The sequence below is a fragment of the Lissotriton helveticus genome, chromosome 7 (assembly GCF_964261635.1).
Source record: "Lissotriton helveticus chromosome 7, aLisHel1.1, whole genome shotgun sequence".
Lineage (NCBI taxonomy): Eukaryota > Metazoa > Chordata > Amphibia > Caudata > Salamandridae > Lissotriton > Lissotriton helveticus.
In genome coordinates, this window is record NC_136068.1 from 985436480 (window position 1) to 985460604 (window position 24125).

General features: G+C 44.7%; 1 protein-coding gene across 4 annotated transcripts in view; it reads right to left on the bottom strand.

Moving 5' to 3' along the window:
* ANXA6 (annexin A6) overlaps positions 1-24125 on the bottom strand; it is a 184382-nt gene that overhangs the window by 38390 nt on the left and 121867 nt on the right. For 2 of the 4 annotated variants that reach the window (XM_078653622.1, XM_078653620.1), the window contains exons 16-18: positions 22188-22282; positions 8404-8517; positions 29-119 (exon numbers count right to left, since the gene is read on the bottom strand). In XM_078653622.1, the coding sequence (XP_078509748.1) occupies positions 29-119; positions 8404-8517; positions 22188-22282 (300 nt within the window). Of the gene's footprint in view, positions 1-28; positions 120-8403; positions 8518-22187; positions 22286-24125 lie in introns of all 4 variants that reach the window. The other 2 variants (XM_078653621.1, XM_078653619.1) reach the window with 1 other exon arrangement.

Here is a 24125-nt window from a genome sequence, read left to right on the forward strand (position 1 = left end):
GGTTCCGCTGTCCCACTCATATCTCTACCTTCCTGGAAGGCCTCGTTGATGGCCTGGATCTCCTGGTTGTTCCTTGTTGCCAAGATTTCGATAAGCGTCTTCTCTTCCGTGCCAGCACCCTGGAAACACATGAAGGAAAAGACACAAGGCAGCTTAGGTAACACTGGGAGCAGCAAGCATGTTTGTCCTTTGAGGAGTTCTCACCATGCGCAGTACTTCAGAGATAGTCTTAATTTCAGGTTTGAGATTGGGTGTGCCTGTGCGTGTGTTTGCGGACATGCAAAAGTGTTGTGCTATTACAGACTGCACAATGGGGGCTGCAATATCAGTGATAGAACTTGTAAGAAACAGGGGTCACAAAGCTACACCCAGTGAGGAGTTCTATATTATCAAATTCATAATAGATAGACAACTGCAAGAAAAATAAAATCTCCCCTGCACCCCACCATCTCTGCCTTCCCTCTTGGACTCACCTTATACATGTATATATGGAGGAAAACGTAAAGCGCGATAAACAACCTTCAAAAACCTTACTTAACTTTAGGGCTGATTTATTATGTTGGCGGAAAGGATACTCCATCGCAACAGTGACGGAGTACTGTTCCTGTCAACATAATGGTCTGCCCACCAGATTTAGAAGCCCGTGGACCTTTGGTATAACGATAGCGGAGACTACTATGTCTCCACTGTGGTTCGAGCACTGCTTAATTTGAGCGGGTGGTTTCCAGGGCTCAGCACAGGACTTAATTGCCAACACCCCCTCTTATAAGAGTCTGCCACATGATAGTGCTGTTTGTTTTATTTAGAGATGTGCACAACTACAGTTGTTTATTAATTTAATATATATTACAAATGACTAATACCTCCCACCTAAGCCATTCCTATAGCTCTGGTGCCTGGAATGGTCTGAATTGCCTCATTTGTGGAAGTTTGATGGTTTGTAGTTGTGTTGATGCTGTCATTGCCAGCAGAGGCAATAGGTGGTGTAAAGTAGGCTCTCGACGCACGGCCCAGCCACTTATTATTTTACGAATTCACCACTGGGCTAGACCCCACTAATTGCCCGATGGTGTAAAGGCCATCAGAGGTTGACCTGCATATCCGCCCACCTAATTTAAATATGAGGACATACTGGTCAGTTTGCACTGCCATGGTGAGGGGCACATTGTTTTTTTTTATTTGCAAAAACAAAATCCAGATTCGAGTTTTTTTCCTTGAAAATCAAAAGAATTGTACATTTGCTGTACGGCTCTGTCATGTTTGACAGAGCCATATGGCAAAGATTCAATTCAATGATTATAACCGCCTTGACAGCGGTTCCTGTCAAGGCATTCAATGTCCGCTGGGCTGACAAGCATTAGTCGGGACCTTAAAGTACACCAATTCTCTGACAGAGGATGGACAGACTGCCAAAGTATAAATCGAGCCCTTAACTGTTATACCGTGATGCATCATTCCGTTGAAGAGGATAGGCTTGTCACTGGAATTAATTCCAGTTTTCTTTCCATCTGTAATTTGGACTTTTGGCTCTCTAAGAATCAAATTGTTTTCCGATTTTGTAACCAACAGCAGTCATTTTGCTCACTGTGAAACAGCATCTCAGTTTCACAGTTCTTCGGCTAAATACAGCCATTCAGGTCTAATTTCCACATGCATATTACACCCACAACAGAATAGGTAAAGAAAATATTAATTCAAATGCTAAAACATCCATTACTTTTAGGAATGTTGATAAATTGTAATAGCAATGTTTCATGGTCCTGGATACAGTCTGAAGGCAAGCAATGTTGATGGAAGGTTGAGAGATAAAATAGATGTGCAAGCTACCCTTTTCCTAAAATGTGGCAAGCCACAAATAGTGGGGAGCAGGCTTTAAAAATGCATATAAGGGGAGACAACCATGAAAGAACTCAGGGTGGGTACAGCTACAAGGTATGTTAAAGCAATGAATGGAAATTCAGGGTGATCTATTTACAGGTCTCCAAAATACGTCTATGTAGAGAATGTATATGGTTCAGCTATATAATAACAGAAATGCACAGAGCATTTGTGTGAATAGTAGTGGGGATAATTTTGGCGCCATAAAACTAATATTTATATAGCAGCTTGTGACACTTGTTCCTGAACTTAAAAAGAATGTAAGCAGATGGTACACAGTGTCTATGTTTCAGCCCTCACTGATCTCTTTACCAGATGGTGGGAAGGTAGAAGTAAGTACAAACACTTCAAGATGTGTTTACAGAAGACTGGCGTTTGTGTTCCTATATTTAGAGGCCAAAGCACAGGGAAGTGTCTGCAAAGTCATTCAAGAGGCCACAAAGACATATGGAACTTGGATTACCAGAAAATGCAATTGAATTTGTGCATCTTAAGGAAGTCGGAAAGATTGTAGAGCACTTAAGGTACTAGATATTAAATGCCTTTTCAGATGGATCAGGATGTGCTCATTATGGATGTATTACATAGTGCTTACGGTTCAGATTACCATAAGCGCTTGTTTATTTCAAATGTCTGAACTGATCTGACCTTGGAGGATTCCAGTTTCCAGATTGGAGCTGCTGTCAGGTACAGAGACCTTTGGAATAGACACCCGCAGGTCAGAAATCTGAAGTTGAAGTGACATCACAGAATACCCATAATGCACTAGGAACCATCATGGCATAGCCTAACCACATGCTCATCGTGCTTTCTGCTCTGGGGATTCTTTGCAGGTCTAAGAATGCATGATAAAGACCCTTTTAAAGATAAATGTGATTGTTTTTGTTGGAAAAGTGTTCTTTTTTAACTCAGGTAGCTACTGGAGTGTATCCCTAAAAAAATCAAATGAGTATGTGTTTACTTTTTGCCTACATTAGTCTCAGCTGTCTGTATTTGTTGTTTTCTGTGACTATTTTAAAATGTTTGACTTTTACAAACTGTTGTTACATAATGTGCACATGAATGCTTTCTATAAAGTGCAATATTAATTACAAGGGCTTATGATACACCGTTTTTAGTAGATCCATACTGTTCTTTGCCTTGCCCTTCACCGCACCTTCCCTCTCGACCATTACAACGTCTCCAGGGAAATACCAATTTAACTGTAGGAGTCACCGAGTACACAGAGGGGGACGTTGCTGAATATCGTGTGGGTGGTACACTCCCTGACTCAATGACCGATAAAATCATCCACCTAGATTCAGGTGGCCAAAAAATCAAGGCTAACTCTCTCCTAAAGGCGCCGTACGTAATATGCTCGCTGCCAACAGAGGGCCTGCCCTGCCCTAAGTACAGCCAGAGCAGGGCGAGCCGGTGCATCTCTGTATCTAACACCAACGATAAGGCGGGGGCTCTCGGCGCAGTGCCCATACTTTCATGGAATGTTGCCGGGCTGGCCAACAAATTAGACTCCCCGGAGTGGGTGGAACTCATTGAGGAACATGACATATGCTTGTTCCAGGAAACGTGGGCCAGGGAAAAACAGTGCTGCACAGGGTACGCTTCTTTTGACATTCCGGCCAAATGGGGTGGGAAGGGACGACCCTCTGGTGGTCTGTTGATTTGGGTAGGTTCCCACCTCGCTTGCAGGGCGAAAAACCTTGAAACTAACTCAGCTGACTTTCAGTGCGTTGTTTTGGAGTGGGCATCCGGTGAGAGTGTGGCATTAATAAATGTATACTCTAGACCGGCTGGGATAACAGGTACCTCGGGGACAATTGAGGACCTAGCTCTGTTCCTCGACTCTGCCACCCTCTGTCCTTCACTTGTAGTTGGGGGGGACTTTAATATCCAGTATGAGCCACTCCCGGATTTTCTGGAAGGGGTAACTAGCGAAGAGGACGATCTTTGGGAGATACCTACCCTGCCGGGCCCCCCCGTAAAGTCATGGTCACCTCTAGTCACCCAATTAACATCTTTTACTTTATCCCACTCACTGAGGGCCTGTAATGGGCGGTTCAAGGGAGACATTCCTCCTAAGCCCACCTTTAATAGAGTAGGACAGGAGTCACGGATAGATTATATCCTGGTTTCAACGAAGGATTGGGCTAAAGTAAGGGACTTTGGGATAGTCACAAGGACCGACAGTGACCACAATGTACTATCGCTGAGGTTCGCGGTCCAGGGAATGCCCACCAGTACCCAAGAAGAAAATCCAGCATTTCCTGCCGGGTTAGTCGCAACTAGCAACAGACGTAGAATCAGATGGCCAAAACTACTGGAGAATCCCAATGATATTCAGAGGCTATACGCGATTGTGGTGCCTGCCCTTGAAAAAGTTGTGGATCTCATCCCCCAGCTATCCACCTCTGTTGAGTTCATTGTGCTTGGGGACATTCACTCTGAACTCTGCTCTAACCTAGCAGAAGTACTGAACCCTGTGGCCAGGATGAAAAAGGCCAAGGGGAGAAGAGCCCCATGGTTCAACGCTTCTTGCAGGAGAGCAAAGGCCAATCTTTTGGAGTCCCTCAAAATTCGGGAAACACCCAGTATGATCAGGGAAAAGCAGTTGGCCTACAAGCTTGTCCTTCGCAATGCTAAAATAGAATGGGACCATGACAACTGGTCTAAAATGATGGCTGCCCTCGCACCTCGAGATGCCCGGAAATTCTGGCAGATCGTTAAGCACGGTTCTGTTGAACCTATTGCGGCAGTAGATGCAAATATTGCATCCGCTGTGTGGGAGGACCACTTTAAAACTCTGTATAGCGCTGCTGACTTGGACCAACTGGGGAACCCATCCGAAGTAGCAATGGCCCCACCCACTGAACCCACATCCCCTATGGATGGGTTTACTTTGGAGGAGCTCGCTATGGCGATTATGGGCCTTGCTGCCGAAAAGGCGCCAGGCCTAGACAAGCTCCCCGGTGACCTCTTTAGGCACGAAATTAAGATCTGGGCCCCGTATCTTGGGGTGTTGTTCAACGCGATCTTGAATGGCATGGCGATTCCCTCAACCTGGCTGGGGGCAGAGATAGTGCCCATATTTAGGAAGGGCTCGCCTCTGCTCCCAGCCAACTACAGGCCAATAAGCCTGATGGACGTTTCCCAGAAGCTTTTCACTAGGCTAATTCTGGATCGTCTGTCGGATTGGATGACGGAACATGACATTCTGAGCCCATACCAAGCAGGGTTCAGAAGGAAGGTCTCGTCAATAGACCAGGTCTTTAGGCTGGCCCTTATCTTCTGGAAAACGGTACAGTTGGAGGGTGGCAGCCTCTACACTGTATTCGTGGACCTATGGGCGGCCTTCGACCTGGTTCCCCGCAGAAAAGTCTGGGAGGTGTTGGCCAAATTGGGGGTCCCTAAGGGCTTGCTTGAGATGATTATTCGTCTCCACACTGCCAACTTTGCACAGGTAAGGTGTGGTAAGGAGGGGGCCCTATCGAACAGGTTCCCCGTTGACAGGGGGGTAAGGCAGGGCTGTGTGCTTGCACCGACCCTGTTCTGCCTGTACGTCAACGGGGTAATCTCCCACCTGAATGGGGTTGATAACTCTGACGCTCCTAAGCTGGCAGGCAGCAGGGTGCCGGCGATTATGTTCGCTGACGACACCCTGCTGCTTTCAAAGTCTCCGATGGGGATCCAGCATGTTCTTAATGGTTTTGTGGACTTTTGTGGGGAACACGGTCTAGAAATCAACACTCTAAAGACCAAATTTATGGCCTTTAATCCCCCACCAAAATTCCGCTCTAGCCCTCACATCGGGCCAAGTAGACTCGAAAGGGTCCGAACCTTCGAGTACCTTGGAGTCACGCTAAATGAGAAAATGTCTTGGCGCCCACACCAAGAGAAAGCACTACTCAAACTGGCACAGTACTCGGGTGGGATTATGAAGCTCGTGGGGAAAAATAGGTCATCCATCCAACCCGTTGGCCCACCTCTCCAGATCTACAGGGCACAGGCAAGAGGGGCTGCCATGTACGGCAGTGAGCTCTGGGGCCATGCAGTGTCTCCAGACCTAGTGAAAGAGGAGAATAAGTTCATCAGGCGCGTTGGTAGCACTTCCCCCCAGCACGCCTCTTGTACCATTAAGGTTAGATTTGGGGATGAGACCTCTCGATGAAGATCTGGCATTGCGTCCCTTGGTTTATTGGCGTAGGCTGTGGGCGGTTCCAGAACTGATTAGCTATAAGCAGGGGCTCCAGGAGGTGCTTGCAATGCCTAACGCAGGGAAAATCAAATGGCTTAAATTCATTAGAACTGAGTTGGAGGGTCTAGGCCTACTGACCCTTTGGTCTGACCCTTTATCCACCTGTCCATTAATTCCCAAAAAGAGGCTGTCAAAGATTTACCACGACAGTAAAATAGCGGTACTCTGTCGTCAATCAAACCTTGGGACACTCACGGAGTCATTTTTACGTATCAAGGACACCTACAGTTTTGAACCAGTCCTGGACAAATTATACCCTGCCTTACTCAGGAAACTCTACTTGCAATGGAGGCACGGGACTCTTCCACTTCGAGCCCTTACTTGCAAGTGGAGCGAATCCGCTGATAGCTCATGCCCGGCTTGCAGAGTGTCCAAGGAATCTGAGCTGCACATAATTTTTTTCTGCCCGGCTTATAGCGCAACTCGTAAGAAATGGATTGTTCCTGTATGCAGGAATTTGGGGTTTGTGGAGTGTCTGGCCGCATTCAGAGTGCTTAAAACTGACCTGACGGACCACATTGTTATTGCAGTGGCTAAATATCTAGGTTCAATGTGGTCTCTGAGAAGACAATGCCTCAAGGCCGGTCTCTGAATTCTACCGTAGTAAAACTGTGATATCTTGTACTACGAAATACTTTTATGGACTCTGCTGGATGTGCAATGTTATAATGTTTTAATGTTTTAATAATTCTTAATGAAATGTTGCTCAATATCTTTTATGGTGATAATTTACCGAAATAAAGATTTATGAAATGAAATGAATTACAAAAGCATGTGTATGTAGTTCAAGACTACTCCTTTTCAACTTGTAGTGCTACCCTAGAAGCAGCCATGTTTTGTGTGTGCCCTCTGAGCTCACGTTGGGCTGGCATCACATTTCTACTTTATCATGAGTGGCAATGTCATCATCCCTCTCACAATTTTACAAATGTTGTTACATTCTAGGCCAGAGTAAAAACACCACCATTTTACGTGCTCACGTTTTTAAGTTGCCTTCTTTTCTTAAACACGATGACATGTGACACACAGTTGCTTGCATGCCTGTGCAGAATAACATTCTCTGTAACAGCTCTGCTTACATTTCTACTATGTAGGCATACTATCAAATACCTTGAACATTCTCTATAAGTTCACTGCGCAAAATGTTGTTGGTTGTTATTGTCCATTCGGCGACTGAGATATCACAATAGAATCAACAATAGCAGCCTGACTCGGACCTCAGCAGGGCAACATGAGTGATGTTTATTATATAAACAACATCACTCCCTTGTTTAGTTAGAGGATGATTTCACTGGCACTGAGAGGTCATTACATGCCGGAATTCCAGCCCAGCTGATTCCTATTTATCACCCGAGAGGGATAAAGACCACCTCTCCATCAAGACGGGCTTCCGATGACACTTACCCACAGGTAAAGGGGGAGTTAGATCACCCTACAGGGATTTGGCAGATTCACCCACCACAGGCACACTAGTCTAGGTAGCGCTAGGTAGGGAAAATATATGACAGTATATATATGCTTGCATATATTCTCTGTAAACGGCACGATGTGTGAATTATTCATCTTCTTCACTGTTCTTGTATTGCTGATCACACTATTCCGTTCCTTCTATTGGTTATTGTAGCACATGTATATTACTCAAGAAGCACAATACTTCAATAAACATTGAAGCATCTTGTTGTGTATTTCTTGTGTATCTCTTTGGGTATGCTTTGGGTTACCACGATTTCCTTGGGGAGTCAGGGTTGTCTTGTTCTAAGGTTTCATATTCTACCTGTTACATTTTCTGTTTAGGAGTACAGATGTTGCACTGTGAGCTAGCAGGACTAAGGCCAACAAATCCTGAAGGTGTGCATATAATTAGTCTCGCACATTTTTAAAGTTTATGTTGTCCAACACGCACACAGTTTTTACTGAGAACGTATATGCCATGTTTGCATAACTACTGTTATGCTGCTCATTTTGTTATTCATAACTTTCACTGCTGAGCATCAGCTGCACTACCTGACCAGGATCTAAGTATTATCCTATGCTGTTGTCAGTTGTCTGGAAGTTTATTCTGCCTAGAACTCTTTGGTAGTTCTTTCCATCAATGAATTCCATGAACCCTGCCACATTGTTCGATCTGTAGGCATCCCTCCATCGCACAAAGCTCCAGCCTCTTATCTTACATGCCGTTCAGCAGATCTTTCCTTCAGAGCACGTTTAGCAACTTAGAACAGTGACTGTCTTAGTGCTTCTGCAAGGAATGGTGGGTATCGCCTGAGACTCACCTCCATAGCTTTCTTCAGCTGCTTAGCATCAAACTGTGCTGGGGTCATCATCAGCCCAAGGATCAGTTTTCCAACGGTCCCCGAGAGCTCTGACTTCAGATCCGCCATGAGGTCCTTCAAGGAAAGGGAACAGATCAGTGTAAGGAAATGAAGGAGCTGTTTACATACTTAGGACGAGGACATGATCTAGAAGAAGTCAAGTAACATGGAAAGAGGATGAAATGGGATGAGGAGATCATGTACCAGAGGAAGGGAGATAGAGTTGAAATACAGACTTGATGTACAAGAAACAGAATCAAAGCCAGCAAAGTCTAGAGGAATGAGGGTGAATTGGAGATTTATAGGATTCATGGGGATGGAGGAGAGACCACGCACTAGAGAAATTATTATGACAAAGGTGAGATGTGCAAGAGGTTAGAACATAGATTAGAGCAAGGGTCAGAAGTGGAGGGTAGACTGTATAAACTAAAGGCACAATAGAGAACAGAGATCAGGGAAAATGGGAGAGAAGGTGGAAGGGAAAGTAATGGGATGAGTTAAAGAGGAGCAAGGATATATCAGAGGTGTGGAGCGGGGCGAGCGCAATAGGTGTGTAACAAAGACTTAGTAAGTATACTAATGTAGCAACTTCAGAAAAATTAATCACCTTTGGGAAAAGTGGATGGAGGTGTATGTCTTAAAAATTCAAGAGTGAAGACAAACAAAAAGCGGGTCAAATATAATGTGTAAATCAGGAAACAAAAGAAAAATAGATTTGTCACAATGATGTTCAAGAGTGTTTCATGGGAACTCTTCTCTTGATGCATTTAAAAAACGCCAGGCTGTATATATATATATATATATATATATATCTGTATGATGCTATATAACTGGTCTCATGTCACTGCGACTAGCCATGAAGGGGGGTGGTCCAATCCAGTATCCTCTTTGGCGCCTTCGTCTTGGTCTGTAGCCTTTCTCCGTACATGTATGCAAAGTCCCAAAGCAAAGCACACCCTTCATGTGAAAAGAGTGAAAACTGGATTTCTAACTGAAAATAATAATTAGCCCTTATTTTTTAGGTAGATCTCTTAAAATCTGATCACATCATGGAGCACCTTTGGTAAACGTATTAGTTACTGTAGCTTCAAAAGAGTTGGGGGGGTCTTGTATCTGCTAATAAATAATAAGGACCTTTGGCTACTTTCACCCAATGAAATGTGTGGCTTGCAATCTGATTTTCTCCTTCGAGGGAAGTTCCTTTAAGATCAATTCATCTGCTCTGTGAGGGATATTGCCCCTCTCTGACCATTGTGGTGCCTTCAAAAGGTGCCACACCAGACTGCCAGGAGTCTATGTCATTCCTGCCTGAGTATCAAACCCATCATGAGAGCAGGCAGTTAATGTGCTATCATGGACCCTTTTTTTAGGATTCATTGTCGGGAAGCTTAGGATGTCTCACACCCAGTCTATGATTCATACCCGTTGCAAACATATTTCTGGCCCAGGACAGAAACCATTAAAATGAAAATCCTTGTAGAGTGGCTCAACTCCAATCTGAGAAAAATTGTTTAGGGGTGGAAATTTGTAACAATTTGTGTGTTCTCTCCAATCGTCCAGGTACATTGAGGTTGGATTATGCCAACTCTCTCTATGTTGGCATACCGGCATACCAACTAAAGAGGCTTCAACTGCTTCAGAACCAGGCAGCACGGCTCATTCATCACCAACCCAAGCACCAACACGCACGCCCTCTCTTAAAATCTCTCCACTGGCTCCCTGTCGCTGAGCGGTGTAAGTTCAAACTGGGCTGCATTATTTTCAAGTCCCTTGTCGGCACAGGTCCTTTGTTCATCTCCTCACTACTGCACCCCTACGTTCCATCCCGCAATCTCCGCTCCGCTCACCTGGCCTTACTCCAGATCCCCACTTTCAAACGTAAAAGACAGGGAGGACTGCGGTTCTCATTCCTTGCCCCGTCCTTTTGGAACGCCCTCCCGCTAGGCGTGAGATTGGCCTCCCCCCTAACCCACTTTAGGTCTCTCCTAAAAACTCACCTGTTTCGTGACACCTATAACTAATCCCTCTCTGCCCCTTGGATTGTCTGTTTTTCTCTATGTCCCAGCACCAAGAAACCGTCTGGTGTTAGTTGCGCTTTATAAGTTCTTTTTACATTACATTACATTACATTATACTTAGGTAACTCTGTGTCTGAATAAATGCGCACATTTTCAAATGCCTTGTTTTTCTTCTTGTCCATTTATGCTACTGAATATCAATATGAAGAATATGACATACGAAATATTGAGGGCAGAGTATTGAGGGACAAAATATCAAAAGGTAAGTACATATAAGGAATTATAGATTTACTATTCCTAACTGCACATCTACGTACCTTGAGGATATATGTACCAATAGGTACATATATGCGGAGCTAGGTATAGAAAATCTAGACATTCCTACCAGCAAATATTTGTTTCAATATTTTGTCATTGATATGCAGTAGCTTTGTCATTCTGACTTTGATATTTACTATGCACACCTTCTTCTTATACTTGGGTTGTGAGGGGGCAACAACACAACTGCAGATGTTTTCTACGGAATGTAAAGCTTATTGCTAAGTTTTTCTTATCTGTTGAGTGAATAACATTCTGAATTTGCTTTCATACTGTTGTATAGCTCCTATATATCCTTATATCGTGTTAAGTTAGCATAGGTACATTTGAGATTTAAACGCCATTTTTCCTTTCTTGCAACTTCTGCACACGACCCTTAATTGTTGACTTAGCTTTCAACCTAGTGGTTTGCCGTGGTGTATGTGAGAATAATATGTTATTGCTCTGATATCAGTCTTGTTTAATAAACCATGTCTGCACGGAGAGTGCTGAAGTTTCAGGAGCAACACGATATGGAATTGTTATGAGGTCTGATCTCCACGCTTTCATAGTCATAACACAAGTGCAGCCTTTGCCAACTTGGGCTTGAGGCGGGATTGATATTGCTTTGCACGAGAATTGTTAACACACTTGATGCGGTGCACATGCAGAGAGAGCTGGTGTATGCTGATGTGATTCCTTCATGCTAGGACACTAAGGTATGGGCCCGCCCTAAAACAACCCAAAGAGACCTTCTTAGCTAATAATATAATATATGTGTTAGGGAGGGTGAGATATAAGTGTTGTTAACTCTTATTCATTACAGCATGTTAACATGCTGTCACCATTCGCTTTTTATGTCTTAGTAACTATGCTGATAGTTTTGCTACTGATAATAAGTATACTTGTATTATCAAAGATACTGCGCCTGAGAAGACGGCATTAGTAAATAAACATTTCAAATGCACATGTGTCTTCTTTACTCCATGTTCTGGTTTGTAATGATAATATAACGAAAGAGTGTTCATGAGTCCCACGTACCCTGAGGTACTGTAAGTTCATGTTCTGGTTTGTCTAAACATTGGGTGTTTGATATGTCCAATGAGACACTGTAGCTAGCTCGGTAAGGGGTGAGTTGGTTGCTAAGGTAAGTTTTGGGACATCCTAATTTGCCGAGGTTCCACTCCTCTGTGCACAGTTCTGTGTGAGTACAGAAACCCTGCAACATGGCGCCCAACGGTTTCGGTGGTCTTATATCATGACACTCGAGTAGTTTATCGTTCATGCCTTAACCCCTTCACGTCCGTTTCCGGAAAACGGGGTGTTGGTGAAACCTACCTATTTTTTGAAATATGGTCTTTATTCAAGCTTGATTCTTACTTAAACGGTTTCTTTGAATTACTACCCAGTTGTGCTACAAAGTATTCTTTGTGTTTTCTTGTTTCCGATTCTGTGATGGCGGCTGCGGTGGCTATTGCACAGCATAGTCGCGTAGCGGTACGCAACCATCTTCAGACATACCAGGTCCCAGTAGATGGGATGGCTGTGATTTTCGTGGTTAGTGCAGATCCGGCGTTTCCTTACGAGTTGTTTTACTCTTGGGTTACGTTTCCGGCTGTGGACGCTAATTCTGGTTTGTACCACTCCTACACCGCCTCGGATGTCCCGGCTGAATATACGCCATACAGGGCATTGGAAATACCTATTGATCATTGGCAGCATCGAGTTTGGTTTGATGGCGCCCTCCCCCACTCTTTGTCCCGTGCGAGGTTAGGTCCACTCTCGATTCCAGGTACGAATTGGCCTGCATTGGGTGGCTTTACCCCGCACCCGAATCACGGGGCTTGTACCCTGGCAGAAATTCGCAGGCTACATGTAGTTTCCATTTCCGTGATTCGTGCTTTAGTGCAATACATTGGTCGACATCTTCCTGGTGGTCCCCAGGGGGGTGCGGCCGCTCCCATGGAACGAGGCGGAATGCGTCTCAATCCAGTGATGGTAAATTCGGTTTTTGGTGCGCGTCCTGTTGACAACGATGACTTCCCATTCTGGCTAGCGGAGAAGTTTGATCAACTGGAGGCGGTTTTTCCGAATTCTACACCTGCTGATAAACATAGAATGTTGACGATTACTCTACCGAAGGATATTACTCCTGAACTTGCTGACTGTGACAGCTGGGGGAAAACATTTGCGGCAGTTTATACAAGGTGCTTTGGCACCCCGTCTATGACTGCCCTGCCTGAAATCGTTAGACGTGTTCAGAATGATCACGGTCCAGAGGCAGCGGTTGAATTGGGTATGCGCCTGTGTGGTTCTTTTGAGATTGTAAGTGATCTCATTCTCTCCAATGTAAAAGGAGATGCAGTTAACTTTCAGGTGTCGAATGCTTTGGCTGCTCTGCCCGATGCCGACAAACCCCGCCAGTTAGCAAAGATTGTGGTGGCCGCTTATAAAACGATTGGCCGCACAAGTAGAGGTCTGAAATATTTTCCAGTGAAGGATAAAAAACAACCACAGGGACAATCTGCAGTGACAGATGCCCAGCCCAAGTCCAAGAAATCGAATTGGCCTAAAAAACAGACACAGGGGAAGCAGACAGTGCAGACTCAGGGTACTTTTCCTGCAATACAAGCTCCTGCGCCATCCGAAAAAGTTTATGATTTGCGCGACCGCGCGATGATTAAATCACCTGATCGTTTTCAGGGTTCTGATCAACGCTCTCCTCGTTCCTTTCAGGACACATCGGCCCCGAAGACCGGTGGAGGAGGAAGGGGTGGACGTGGACGTGGTGGCCAACAAGGACGTGGTCAGTCCCGCCAAACGGACGGCGCAGTGAAGCAGGAGGATTCTACGCCTAGGCGTCCGCAGTTTGCGAAAAAGAAAGTCGCAGCCTTAACAGCGCATCGATATGCCACAGATAGTGAGAACGCGGCTTCGGAATCTGACGTGGGCTCTGACCTTGCTGGACAGCGCGGCGGAGATAACCATAGTCAGAGAGGCGCTGCGTCCACTACTGAGGGTGACAGCGACTGATGTCTACGTTGTGATAGAAACAGCGGATACGAGACTTGCTCCCCCTGAAAGACTATACGAAATTGTCCTGTTAATTGAAGGTGACATACAGCGTACCGTTAAAGGTGTATTTTGGGAGAATCTGTCTTCTACATATGATATTTTGCTTTCGGAGGCTGACTGGCCCCCACCTTTTGTGCTCGCGGCGCCGCGAGGGGAGGAGGTGATCCTACCCAGTTTCGCGAACACTGTCTCGACAGAGCATGCGCAGCATTTTGCAGAAGAGTGGGCTCGGGCTCTCGCGCCGGCTCTGTACCGTAACCAATGTGGTTGGGATAAATTGTCGCCTTGCCACGAAATTCCGTTGCGGTCTCAGCCGCAGCCTCAACCTCACTATCCCATTCGGCGTGAAGCAAAATCTTCCGTCGCGGAAATCCTTGAACAATTGGAATATCAGGGAGTTATTGAAACGTGTGTGTCACCGATGAATAATCCCCTTTTTACTGTGAATAAACCTGACGGATCATATCGTTTGGTTTTGGATTACCGGCATTTAAACTCGCATTGCCGTAACTGTGCAGTACAGAATACCCACGGCTCTGCCCTAGTGGATAGTCTCGTGCGTAAGCGTTTCAAGACAACGCTTGACATATCCAATGGTTTTTATGCCCACAGATTGGACAGCTTTAGCTCCCAATGGACCAGTTTTACAAGCGCTGGAGTCCAAAAGCAATTCCGGCGTCTTCCAATGGGCTACAAGAATAGTCCTGGTATATTTACCGCTCGAATTGTCTCTATTCTGGAGGCACTAGACCCCGATGCTTTTTCGTATGTGGATGACATATATCTCACAGACGACGATATTTGGGAGCATCTGTGTCGTGTAAATTCTCTTGTTTGCAACTTCGCATACATGGGTTACAAATTCAACTTTGCAAAATCGCACATTGCTGAACACACAGTGTTGTTTTTGGGCTATGAGCTCAACAATGAAGGTAGAGGTTTGGCTCCTCACTTCTTGGAGAAGTGCGCACAATTGCGCGCACCAACAACACTGAAAAAATTACAATCCTTACTGGGCTTTTTGAATTTCGGCAGAACTTACATTCCGGAATATGCCCAGCGTATCAAGCCTCTGTATGCTTTGATACAACCAACTTTCTCAAAATCATGCTGGCTGCCTGAGCATTCAGCCATTTTGCAATCCTTGCAGGCTGATCTGCTCGCTTCTAAATATTTACTGACTCGTGATAACCACACCAACCTGGTAATAAGAATAATTCCTGGGACGGTGGGTTTCACATACCTCACTTTTAATGAAGGTGACACAGTACCTATTGCTTACAAGTCACACTTGTACACCTCGGCTGAGATGCGGTTTCCCACCGTGGAAAAGGTTTTAACTGCTGTACAGATGGCAATTCTAAAAGAACGTGCTCTGTCACAGGGGAAGCGCATGCTAGTGGTAACACCCTGTCCTCATTTAGAGGCAGTCACGAAAGCCAGTGTACCAAATTCAAAGGCTTTGCACCCTCGGTGGATTCAGTGGGCTGCGTCATTGTCATCCGCAGATGTCATGTTTATTTTTGACGCTTCCTTGAGGTCGCAGGAGTACTTGCAGTATGAATTCGTTCATCCTGCTCCTCTGGCGATGCGACCTTTGGAAGACTTCCATTGCATCATTTACACTGATGGGTCGGCGCAGGTTGCGCATGGCTCTAAACATGCCTACGTTTCCGCATGCGCCATTGTGGTCGGTGCTATGTTGAATGATGAGTTCATTTCCAGGGAGGTACACACGTTGCCCCTGGGCGATTGCACCGCACAATTGGCAGAGCTTCGTGCTCTCTTACTAGCTTTGGAGTACGCAGATCCAAGTGTTACTACTCTAATTGTAAGTGATTCTTACTACTGTGTCCAGTCTTACAATGAAAACTTGTTCTTTTGGATTCAAAATGATTTTCATGATTCCAAGGGTAGCACAATAAAACATAAAATGATCTGGGTTCGAGTGGCAGAGCTTAAGGCTATGTTGCCACTCGTTTATGTGATTCATACTCTCGGTCATCAGCGCGTGGGAGTACACGCTGTTGGCAACTCGCTTGCTGATGAAGCGGCGAAATCAGCAGTATCTACATACTTAGTTGCAGCAGTTACTAGGTCTAAAACCAAGATTGATAGCGACATCTTGGCAGCGGTTGCTGCCTCTGAGAAGGGAAGTAAACATCCTTCGGGATTCCCTTCGAAGTATAAATACCACTTAAGTCCCGAAAAGGTTCCTTTTGTGACAATTCCTGATGTTGGGGAACGGCTGATTCCCAACACGGATCGCAGAACAGACTTGATTACGGCGGCTCATGAAGGTGTGGCGTCTGCGCATGCGGGCGTCTCAGCCACTGTAACGCAACTACAACAACGTTTCTGGTGGCGGGGACTGTACAAACAGACGCGTGATTATGTCCTTCTTTGTGACATATGCCAGCAGATTAAACCTTCAACTGCTACGCGTCCGCCTCAGACTCAGTTGTACATTTCTAATAAACCACTAGGCTGTGTTTATTTAGATCACTGCGGTCCATTTTCATCTGATACTGCGTATAAATACATCTTAGTAGCAGTTGACTCATGCACACGCTTTGTGTGGGTATGGCCACATCGCAGCGCTGATTCCCGGACTGTCATCAGAGATTTGCGTATCTTTATAGGGATTTTTGCCTGTGGTACCTTCCATTCGGATCAGGGTCCGGCTTTCGCCTCTAAGGCGTATAAGGATGCCATGACTTCGATGGGGGTCCAAGTCAAGTTTTCGTCACCCTACAGACCCGAGGGTAATAGTGTAGTTGAACGAATGAACCGTGATTTAAAGCAATCTTTGACAGCCCGAGTTATAGGCACTGGCAGAAACTGGCTGGCTCACCTCTATGGCGTGCAGCGTGCTCTTAATAATCTCCCTAGAAGGTCTCTGGGTGGGCGGACCCCATACGAAATGCTCTTTGGCATCAAGATGTTCGTCCCTGACCTTGACGGTCTAGACTCGGTGGTTCGCGCCACTTCCTTTGACGCAGATGAACATTGCAATGTTTTACAGAATCTACAAAAGACGAGAGACACTCTTGCAAAGGAACATTTGCCCTCCACATCGGATGATGCGTTGCAGATCCCGGTAGTTGGCTGGCTACCCCAAGTTGGAGAACTGGTTCGAGAGAAGATCGACAACAAGAAAGAGTTTGGTCCCTCTTATCGAGCTCCAGTCCCAGTGCTTGGAGTGAAGGGCACAAGAACAGTCATTTTACCACCACTTCCAGGTCGTAAGGAAAACAGGTTTATTTCTATTGACAATGTCAAGATACACAGAGTGGCCGATTCTTCTTAGCATGACACCGGCTGTTTCCTGTCCTTCCATTGTGAGAAATTCAATTATGCCCACTGCTTCTAATAATGAACCTGAGGTGGCCATCGAATTACCTGCTGTTTCCAGTCCATTATTGAATAATTTACCAGGAACTAACCTTGATGAGACAGACTATACATACCCCACTGATTTGTCCATGCCTGACCTGCAAGCTCGTTTAGCCACGGAATCCAGATTTTCATTTGACTCTGCTTCCCTTGCCTCGAAAAAACCCTCTAAAATTGCAGTATATGCTAGCCTGTTTAAAAAACATTTTTTGATACCTCCTTGGATATACATTTGGCTGGTCCTTTTTTCAGTTTACCTTTTTATGTCAATTGGTTTTGTGTTTTATTTTTTTCGAATTATGAATGGACACTATGTCGAGGAGAGAACTTGCATTACTCATTTAAATGGAACTTTGGCCCCACTTTCCTCTTCACATTCTACACATAGATTAAAAAGAGACTTGACTTTGGTTAACATCACAGCGTGGCCTGTTCTGGATGGAATCGCGTGGGATGCAGTTCGTTTTCAGATTCATGGCCCAACGGAAGTCGTTAATGTCCCTAATGTACTAAGAGTTAATATGGGGGATGTGGTGAAACAAAACATTCGTTCTGATGATTGGGATGTTAATGCTGTGGAGAGTTTGTTTTCTGATTTGAAATATTATGCTGCTTTTGATGCTGAGGATTTATATTTAGAATCTGCTAATTATGGTGAATTGTTCTGTTACCAACATTATGGCAATCACTTCTTACACAAGACATCTTCCCGAAGGGATGCGGTTAATTTTACTCAGTGGGAACATTGCCCAGCACCTACACAAGGGAGTTCAGAAACGTTTCTTAAAAAGTATACTTATTTCACTGACTTTAATCAGTCCAATCCCGAGTCCTTTTATTTTAAATTTAACAAACAGCCACTGTCCAAGGTTCGACTTACAAATACAAAATTGTTATATTCAAAGGCCTTCCTGGATCAATTAGTTACTGGAGGGTATGAGTTATGGAAGGATACCATAGACCTTAAATCAGTTTGGGGCTCAAGGGCCTGGCAGGTACAAGGCACTGAGGCTTTGCACCGTGCATGTCTCATCCCAAATCATATGTTGTTTTTAAATGAAACCATTTCCCAGACCACATGCTTTGGATTGGCTACATCTAAAAGGTTAAACACCCCGTCTTTCCCGGAGTTGGAGGAATATGAGAATTGGAGTAATTTTACTAAATTGTCCATTAGAGATATACAGGCTCTGCTTCTGAATTCCTCCTTTAACATTTCCAGTATGAATCCCAAGGGTTGGCTGCTTTGGCACCGTAGTGCTGATTCTTGCCAAAAGAGATTTTTAAATATAACTGACGGTTTTAAGACTGTTAGATCTGATCCCCGTTTTGATTTGAGTCATACTGTCACCACTTACTCAGTGGGCAAGTTGTGTCAAGCTTGGCTGAAACATTCAACTTTACCTGCGGTTAAGTATCACCTTTCCAAACTGAATGCAGACGTGGATTTGAATGATTTCATTAAGGGCCCAGCTAGTGGCAGGTCGAAACGTTGGTTATATGGTGTTTACAATGACATTTGGAAACTCTCACAGATTGAGGCTGCTTCACGCCTTAGGGCTATTGATCAGGCAAATCTTGAGAAAGTTCTTGCAGTTGTTGACAATAGCATTAACGTGCTTTCCTCTAGAATTTACACATTAGATAATATTGTGTCGTCTGTTGTTGATATTGTACATGATGAAGTATCTGTATTATACCATGGTCAAAATCAATTACGTTCAATCATGCAGTTTGCATGGACACTTCAGACTCTGAAAATGGGTAAAGTTCCCTGGGGATACATGAATGTTTCTTCTTTATTTGCACCGTTTAATTTGACAGACAAACAACGCTTGCTTTCAATGCGTGATGCTTCCTTTTCTATGCTCCATATTGAAAGGTTGGAATCTTTACCTTTTTCTGTGGCAGAAGCCACTGCTGCTACGTGGCTTATCCACGGTTTAATAACGCTGCCTTTTGCTTTATATAAGTTTTCAAATTGTATGAAATATGTGCCAATAGGTCGTTTTGAACCCTTAGGTAGCGGTTTTCTTCATGAGGTCTGGTCACTCCCATACACATACAGATGTTTCAAGGATGAACAAGAAGTTTATCTGACAGGGGATGAGTGTACTGAGACGCCAGATCATTCTTTAATGTGTAGACACATACAGTTACACGGTTCATGTAACAAGGACAGACCGAATATGGCTTGCGTTTTACAGGGCACGCCGGTTCCTGCTATAATCCCCACGTTTAAATTGTTAGAGAATGGTAGTTATTTAATGCTCAATAATGAAAACTGTTGTGGTTTGATTAAAGGTATAGCTTTCATAGTAACAGTTAGTGAGCGAGTTATTTGCTGCAGAAATGTGCTTTATCCTCCCACACGTGAACATAGGGAGTCTTCCATTTGGCCACAGATACCGACCTTGGGAGCAGAATTCAGCGGCATGGCTAGAATAAGAGCTCTATTGTCCCAGAAAGAGGTGGCCTTGAGCTCGGCCCGTGAAACTTTCGTGCTTCACATTGCTAACACCCGTACGGAGGTTCAGGCTCTTTTAAACACTGATTTGCCCTTGCATTTCGGAGCCATGGTCCGTTCTATCTTTAACGCATCCTCCACAACGGGCCTAGCACATTTTTTTAAAGTTGTTAGCGGTGGTCTCGTGACTTCCTTTGAGAAGATTTTTGGAGTCATCCCTGCTTTCTTCCATTCTATTTTTTCATCCTTATTTGGAGGGTTCCCGTTTTTACTTGCTTTAGCGGCTGGCGCATTGGTGGTTTTCTGCCTTTTTAAATATGGATGCCCTTCCTGTGCAAGACCACGCACAGCTACTACTGACGCGGTTTCGCAACCGCATGCTTGATTACTATGGCACACTGCCGTTAGCGACTCTAAGCACGGCGTTTGGATTATCTTTTCGGTTCTCCTATTTCACCTGTGTCCAGCCTGTATTTCGCTGTCTGACCTGTGATTTCCTTTGGGCCATTGATTTGTGTCTCTGCGGACCAGTATCTTCTGACGTCGATTTTGATCAACTGATGAGTCCTATCATTGCTCACGAGTTGGTTTGTTCTGACGAAAGGATTATGGCCTTGGCGGTGGCACATGGACTAATGGGTCCCTGGGATGTGTTGTCGGCAGCGCAAAATTTCTTGGAACTAAGTTTTCTTGAAAACCCACCGAGCTGTCCTCTGATGGTTATAGAGGATCCGGTGCTGGAAGATCACGTATGTTCCTTTCATCTTTTAAATTGGATGGCTGAACTGTTTTCGGATGAGGACAGTGACTTCCTCCTGGAGGCTGTTGCAGCTTACTTTTCATATACAGTCTTATCATAGACACTGCCTCAAATTGACATGCTGATTGATAGCATTTCCTTGATTTTATTGACTTTTGGTCAAGACATTTTATTTTTTGCTTGCCTATTGGCTTGAGCCACATTATATTTGTGGGCTATTTTTTAGCATTAGTTTTTATAATTGAATTTTTATTCATGCTCGTTTATAAATGGATTCTGCTCTCATGTGATGGCACTTCTGTTATCTTATTTAGTCCGTTCTCGGATCATGGGGGGGTGTTGTATAGCTCCTATATATCCTTATATCGTGTTAAGTTAGCATAGGTACATTTGAGATTTAAACGCCATTTTTCCTTTCTTGCAACTTCTGCACACGACCCTTAATTGTTGACTTAGCTTTCAACCTAGTGGTTTGCCGTGGTGTATGTGAGAATAATATGTTATTGCTCTGATATCAGTCTTGTTTAATAAACCATGTCTGCACGGAGAGTGCTGAAGTTTCAGGAGCAACACGATATGGAATTGTTATGAGGTCTGATCTCCACGCTTTCATAGTCATAACACAAGTGCAGCCTTTGCCAACTTGGGCTTGAGGCGGGATTGATATTGCTTTGCACGAGAATTGTTAACACACTTGATGCGGTGCACATGCAGAGAGAGCTGGTGTATGCTGATGTGATTCCTTCATGCTAGGACACTAAGGTATGGGCCCGCCCTAAAACAACCCAAAGAGACCTTCTTAGCTAATAATATAATATATGTGTTAGGGAGGGTGAGATATAAGTGTTGTTAACTCTTATTCATTACAGCATGTTAACATGCTGTCACCATTCGCTTTTTATGTCTTAGTAACTATGCTGATAGTTTTGCTACTGATAATAAGTATACTTGTATTATCAAAGATACTGCGCCTGAGAAGACGGCATTAGTAAATAAACATTTCAAATGCACATGTGTCTTCTTTACTCCATGTTCTGGTTTGTAATGATAATATAACGAAAGAGTGTTCATGAGTCCCACGTACCCTGAGGTACTGTAAGTTCATGTTCTGGTTTGTCTAAACATTGGGTGTTTGATATGTCCAATGAGACACTGTAGCTAGCTCGGTAAGGGGTGAGTTGGTTGCTAAGGTAAGTTTTGGGACATCCTAATTTGCCGAGGTTCCACTCCTCTGTGCACAGTTCTGTGTGAGTACAGAAACCCTGCAACAATACTTCCTGAAATCATCAACATCTCAGAGACTCCATATACAGGGCAGAATGACAAGAAGAGGCTGAATATGCAGCGTCTCTCTCCAACAGGCACAGGGATTTGCAATCAATAGCAAAGAGAAGGAAAAGTGTGAAGGATAGGCCAGGAAGGAAGGATGAAAACACACACTGGAAACAAGCACAATGGACAGAGCAGAGACCGCTGTTTAGACCAAACTAAACAAGGGGTGAAGGAAATGGGTAAAGGCATGGAAATGGGGATGACAGGGAAGGACAGTGGAATAAAAGATGGACAGGCAAAACATTACTGTTAGAAAGGATGAGCAAAGAGTAGAGGTGGTCCATCGGATTTGAGAATTAGAGCTGGTGCCTGCGAGAGGGGGCGATTTCCCAAAAGGCTAGAGCACATATGAATATAGGCTGAATGGAAAGAGGAGATATACAGGTTAAAAAAAACATACCCGACCAAAGTGCTTTTTGAAGTCTTTACGTATCTCCTGCCTCTGGGCGTTACTGCGGAAGCACACAATGTTGATAATCGCATCTTCATCAGTGCCTGGAACAGACAAACATGAAAGTTAAAGGTAAAAAATCAGGATATTTTAACTCTCAGAAGGAATCTTCCAATTCCATTAGATTTCAAGAGGCCAGGTGTGAAGGATCTGAGGGATATTACAGAGCTGTTTGCTCACTAGTAAAATCCTAAAATCTTTAAATAATATTGTATCTGTACCCTCAGTGCCACCTCCTCCCAATGCCCCACTCTCCCAGGTCAGTCTTTGTACTTTCATCTAAGGGACCCAAGCCACGTCCTGTTCATCTTTTGTCCTTGTCTTTCATGCTTAGCTGCAGGTGCTCCTCACTCTGTGTGGTCCCTCTTGAACGTTTTGCCTCTTGTTTCTTCCCAACTTTATTTTCTACCAGAAGGGCCCTAGGACTAAGATGATTGGCCGAGACAACATGCAATGTCCTGCACCTCTGCTGAGGAAAACCCATCGTAAGTCACACAAGGAAAATAAAGGGAGCGTTGAGAGACACTTTTACCTGCTAATACGCCCTCCGTAAATGAGCAAGGGAAGCAAGGTGAAGGAAAGGAAACAAAGCAAACATCTGTCAGCGACAGGGCACTAGAAAGGAACACACTCTATGCAGTAAAGCCAGGACTGGAGCGAGGGCACGGGGCTGGGTGCCTTTACAAGGGTTCAATATGTGAAAGGTTAACAGTAAGGGTAGAGGTCTGAGGGACTCCCAAAGGTACTACAGTGTGCCATGGTCGGAGTCAAGGTTCGGGTCTTAGGAGCTGGTGTGGGACTGGATATATGCCAATGTATGGATGAAGGAAGGGGACTTAGGCGCTTTCACTGGCTTAGTGTGCCAGGACAGCAACATCTGGGCTTATACAAGGGTTTACCATGTGCCACGGTACCAGAGAGGAAGCAGGTCTGAAGAAATCACATAGGATCTAACATCAGGAAAACCAAGAGTGGGCGGAAGGTTTAAGGAGTCCGGCTGGGTACATGCCAGGGCATGAATAAAGGCAAAGGTCTAGGGTAGGTGAACACAAGCTCATTAATGCTAGGGCATTAATATGGTCAAAGGACAGAGGCGTTCAAGCAGTCTTTGATATGTGTCAGAGTAGCAGTGAACACCTGAGACTCAGGGGGCACGGGGATTCACAACGGGAGCCAAGTAATGCTGACGTAGTGCTGAAGGCCAAACTGACAGGGTCACCCATGCTCTGATTTATCCGAGCAAGTGGGAGGGCAGAGGATTTATGAATATTTTACAACACGTGTAAATATGTGAATGGAGATGGAGAGCTGATGTAAACCATGCAATATGCGGGGAGGGGAGAAATTGCTTAATAGTAAATTTTCCCCATGAGACAATGTGATTTGACACCATGTTCTCTACAAGAACGAATGACGGCGATGATGTAGCTAAGTTATAATGCGGGGGATTCCTTTCAGAAAATTCTGTGGATATTTTAAGAAGATTCCTGAGATTACGTGAGTAACCAGTGAGTTGCAGCCTGACCAGCATGCTAGACGTATCCAGATTGCCTCAGTCTGGCATTCAGGTCAGTATGACATCATAACATGGTTGGTCCCACTTTTAACAACATCAGTCTACCACCACCTTCAGACGCTTCTTGGGCCACTGCATCCAGTGCCACTGAAGAATGTCTGTGGTCTTCCCTGACTGGGTTTTCGTCATCGGGTGCAGGAGAACTGGTCTGAGGTCCACCTGGACCAGAGTACACTCAATCGGGCATACTGAGTGTAGTGTGTGCTCCCCCTGGACTGGAGAACAATTCATCTGGTATGATGGGTGTTGTCTGTGATTCCCACAGGCAGGAGCACTGTTCATCCAGTATCATGGAAGGGGTCTGTGATCCC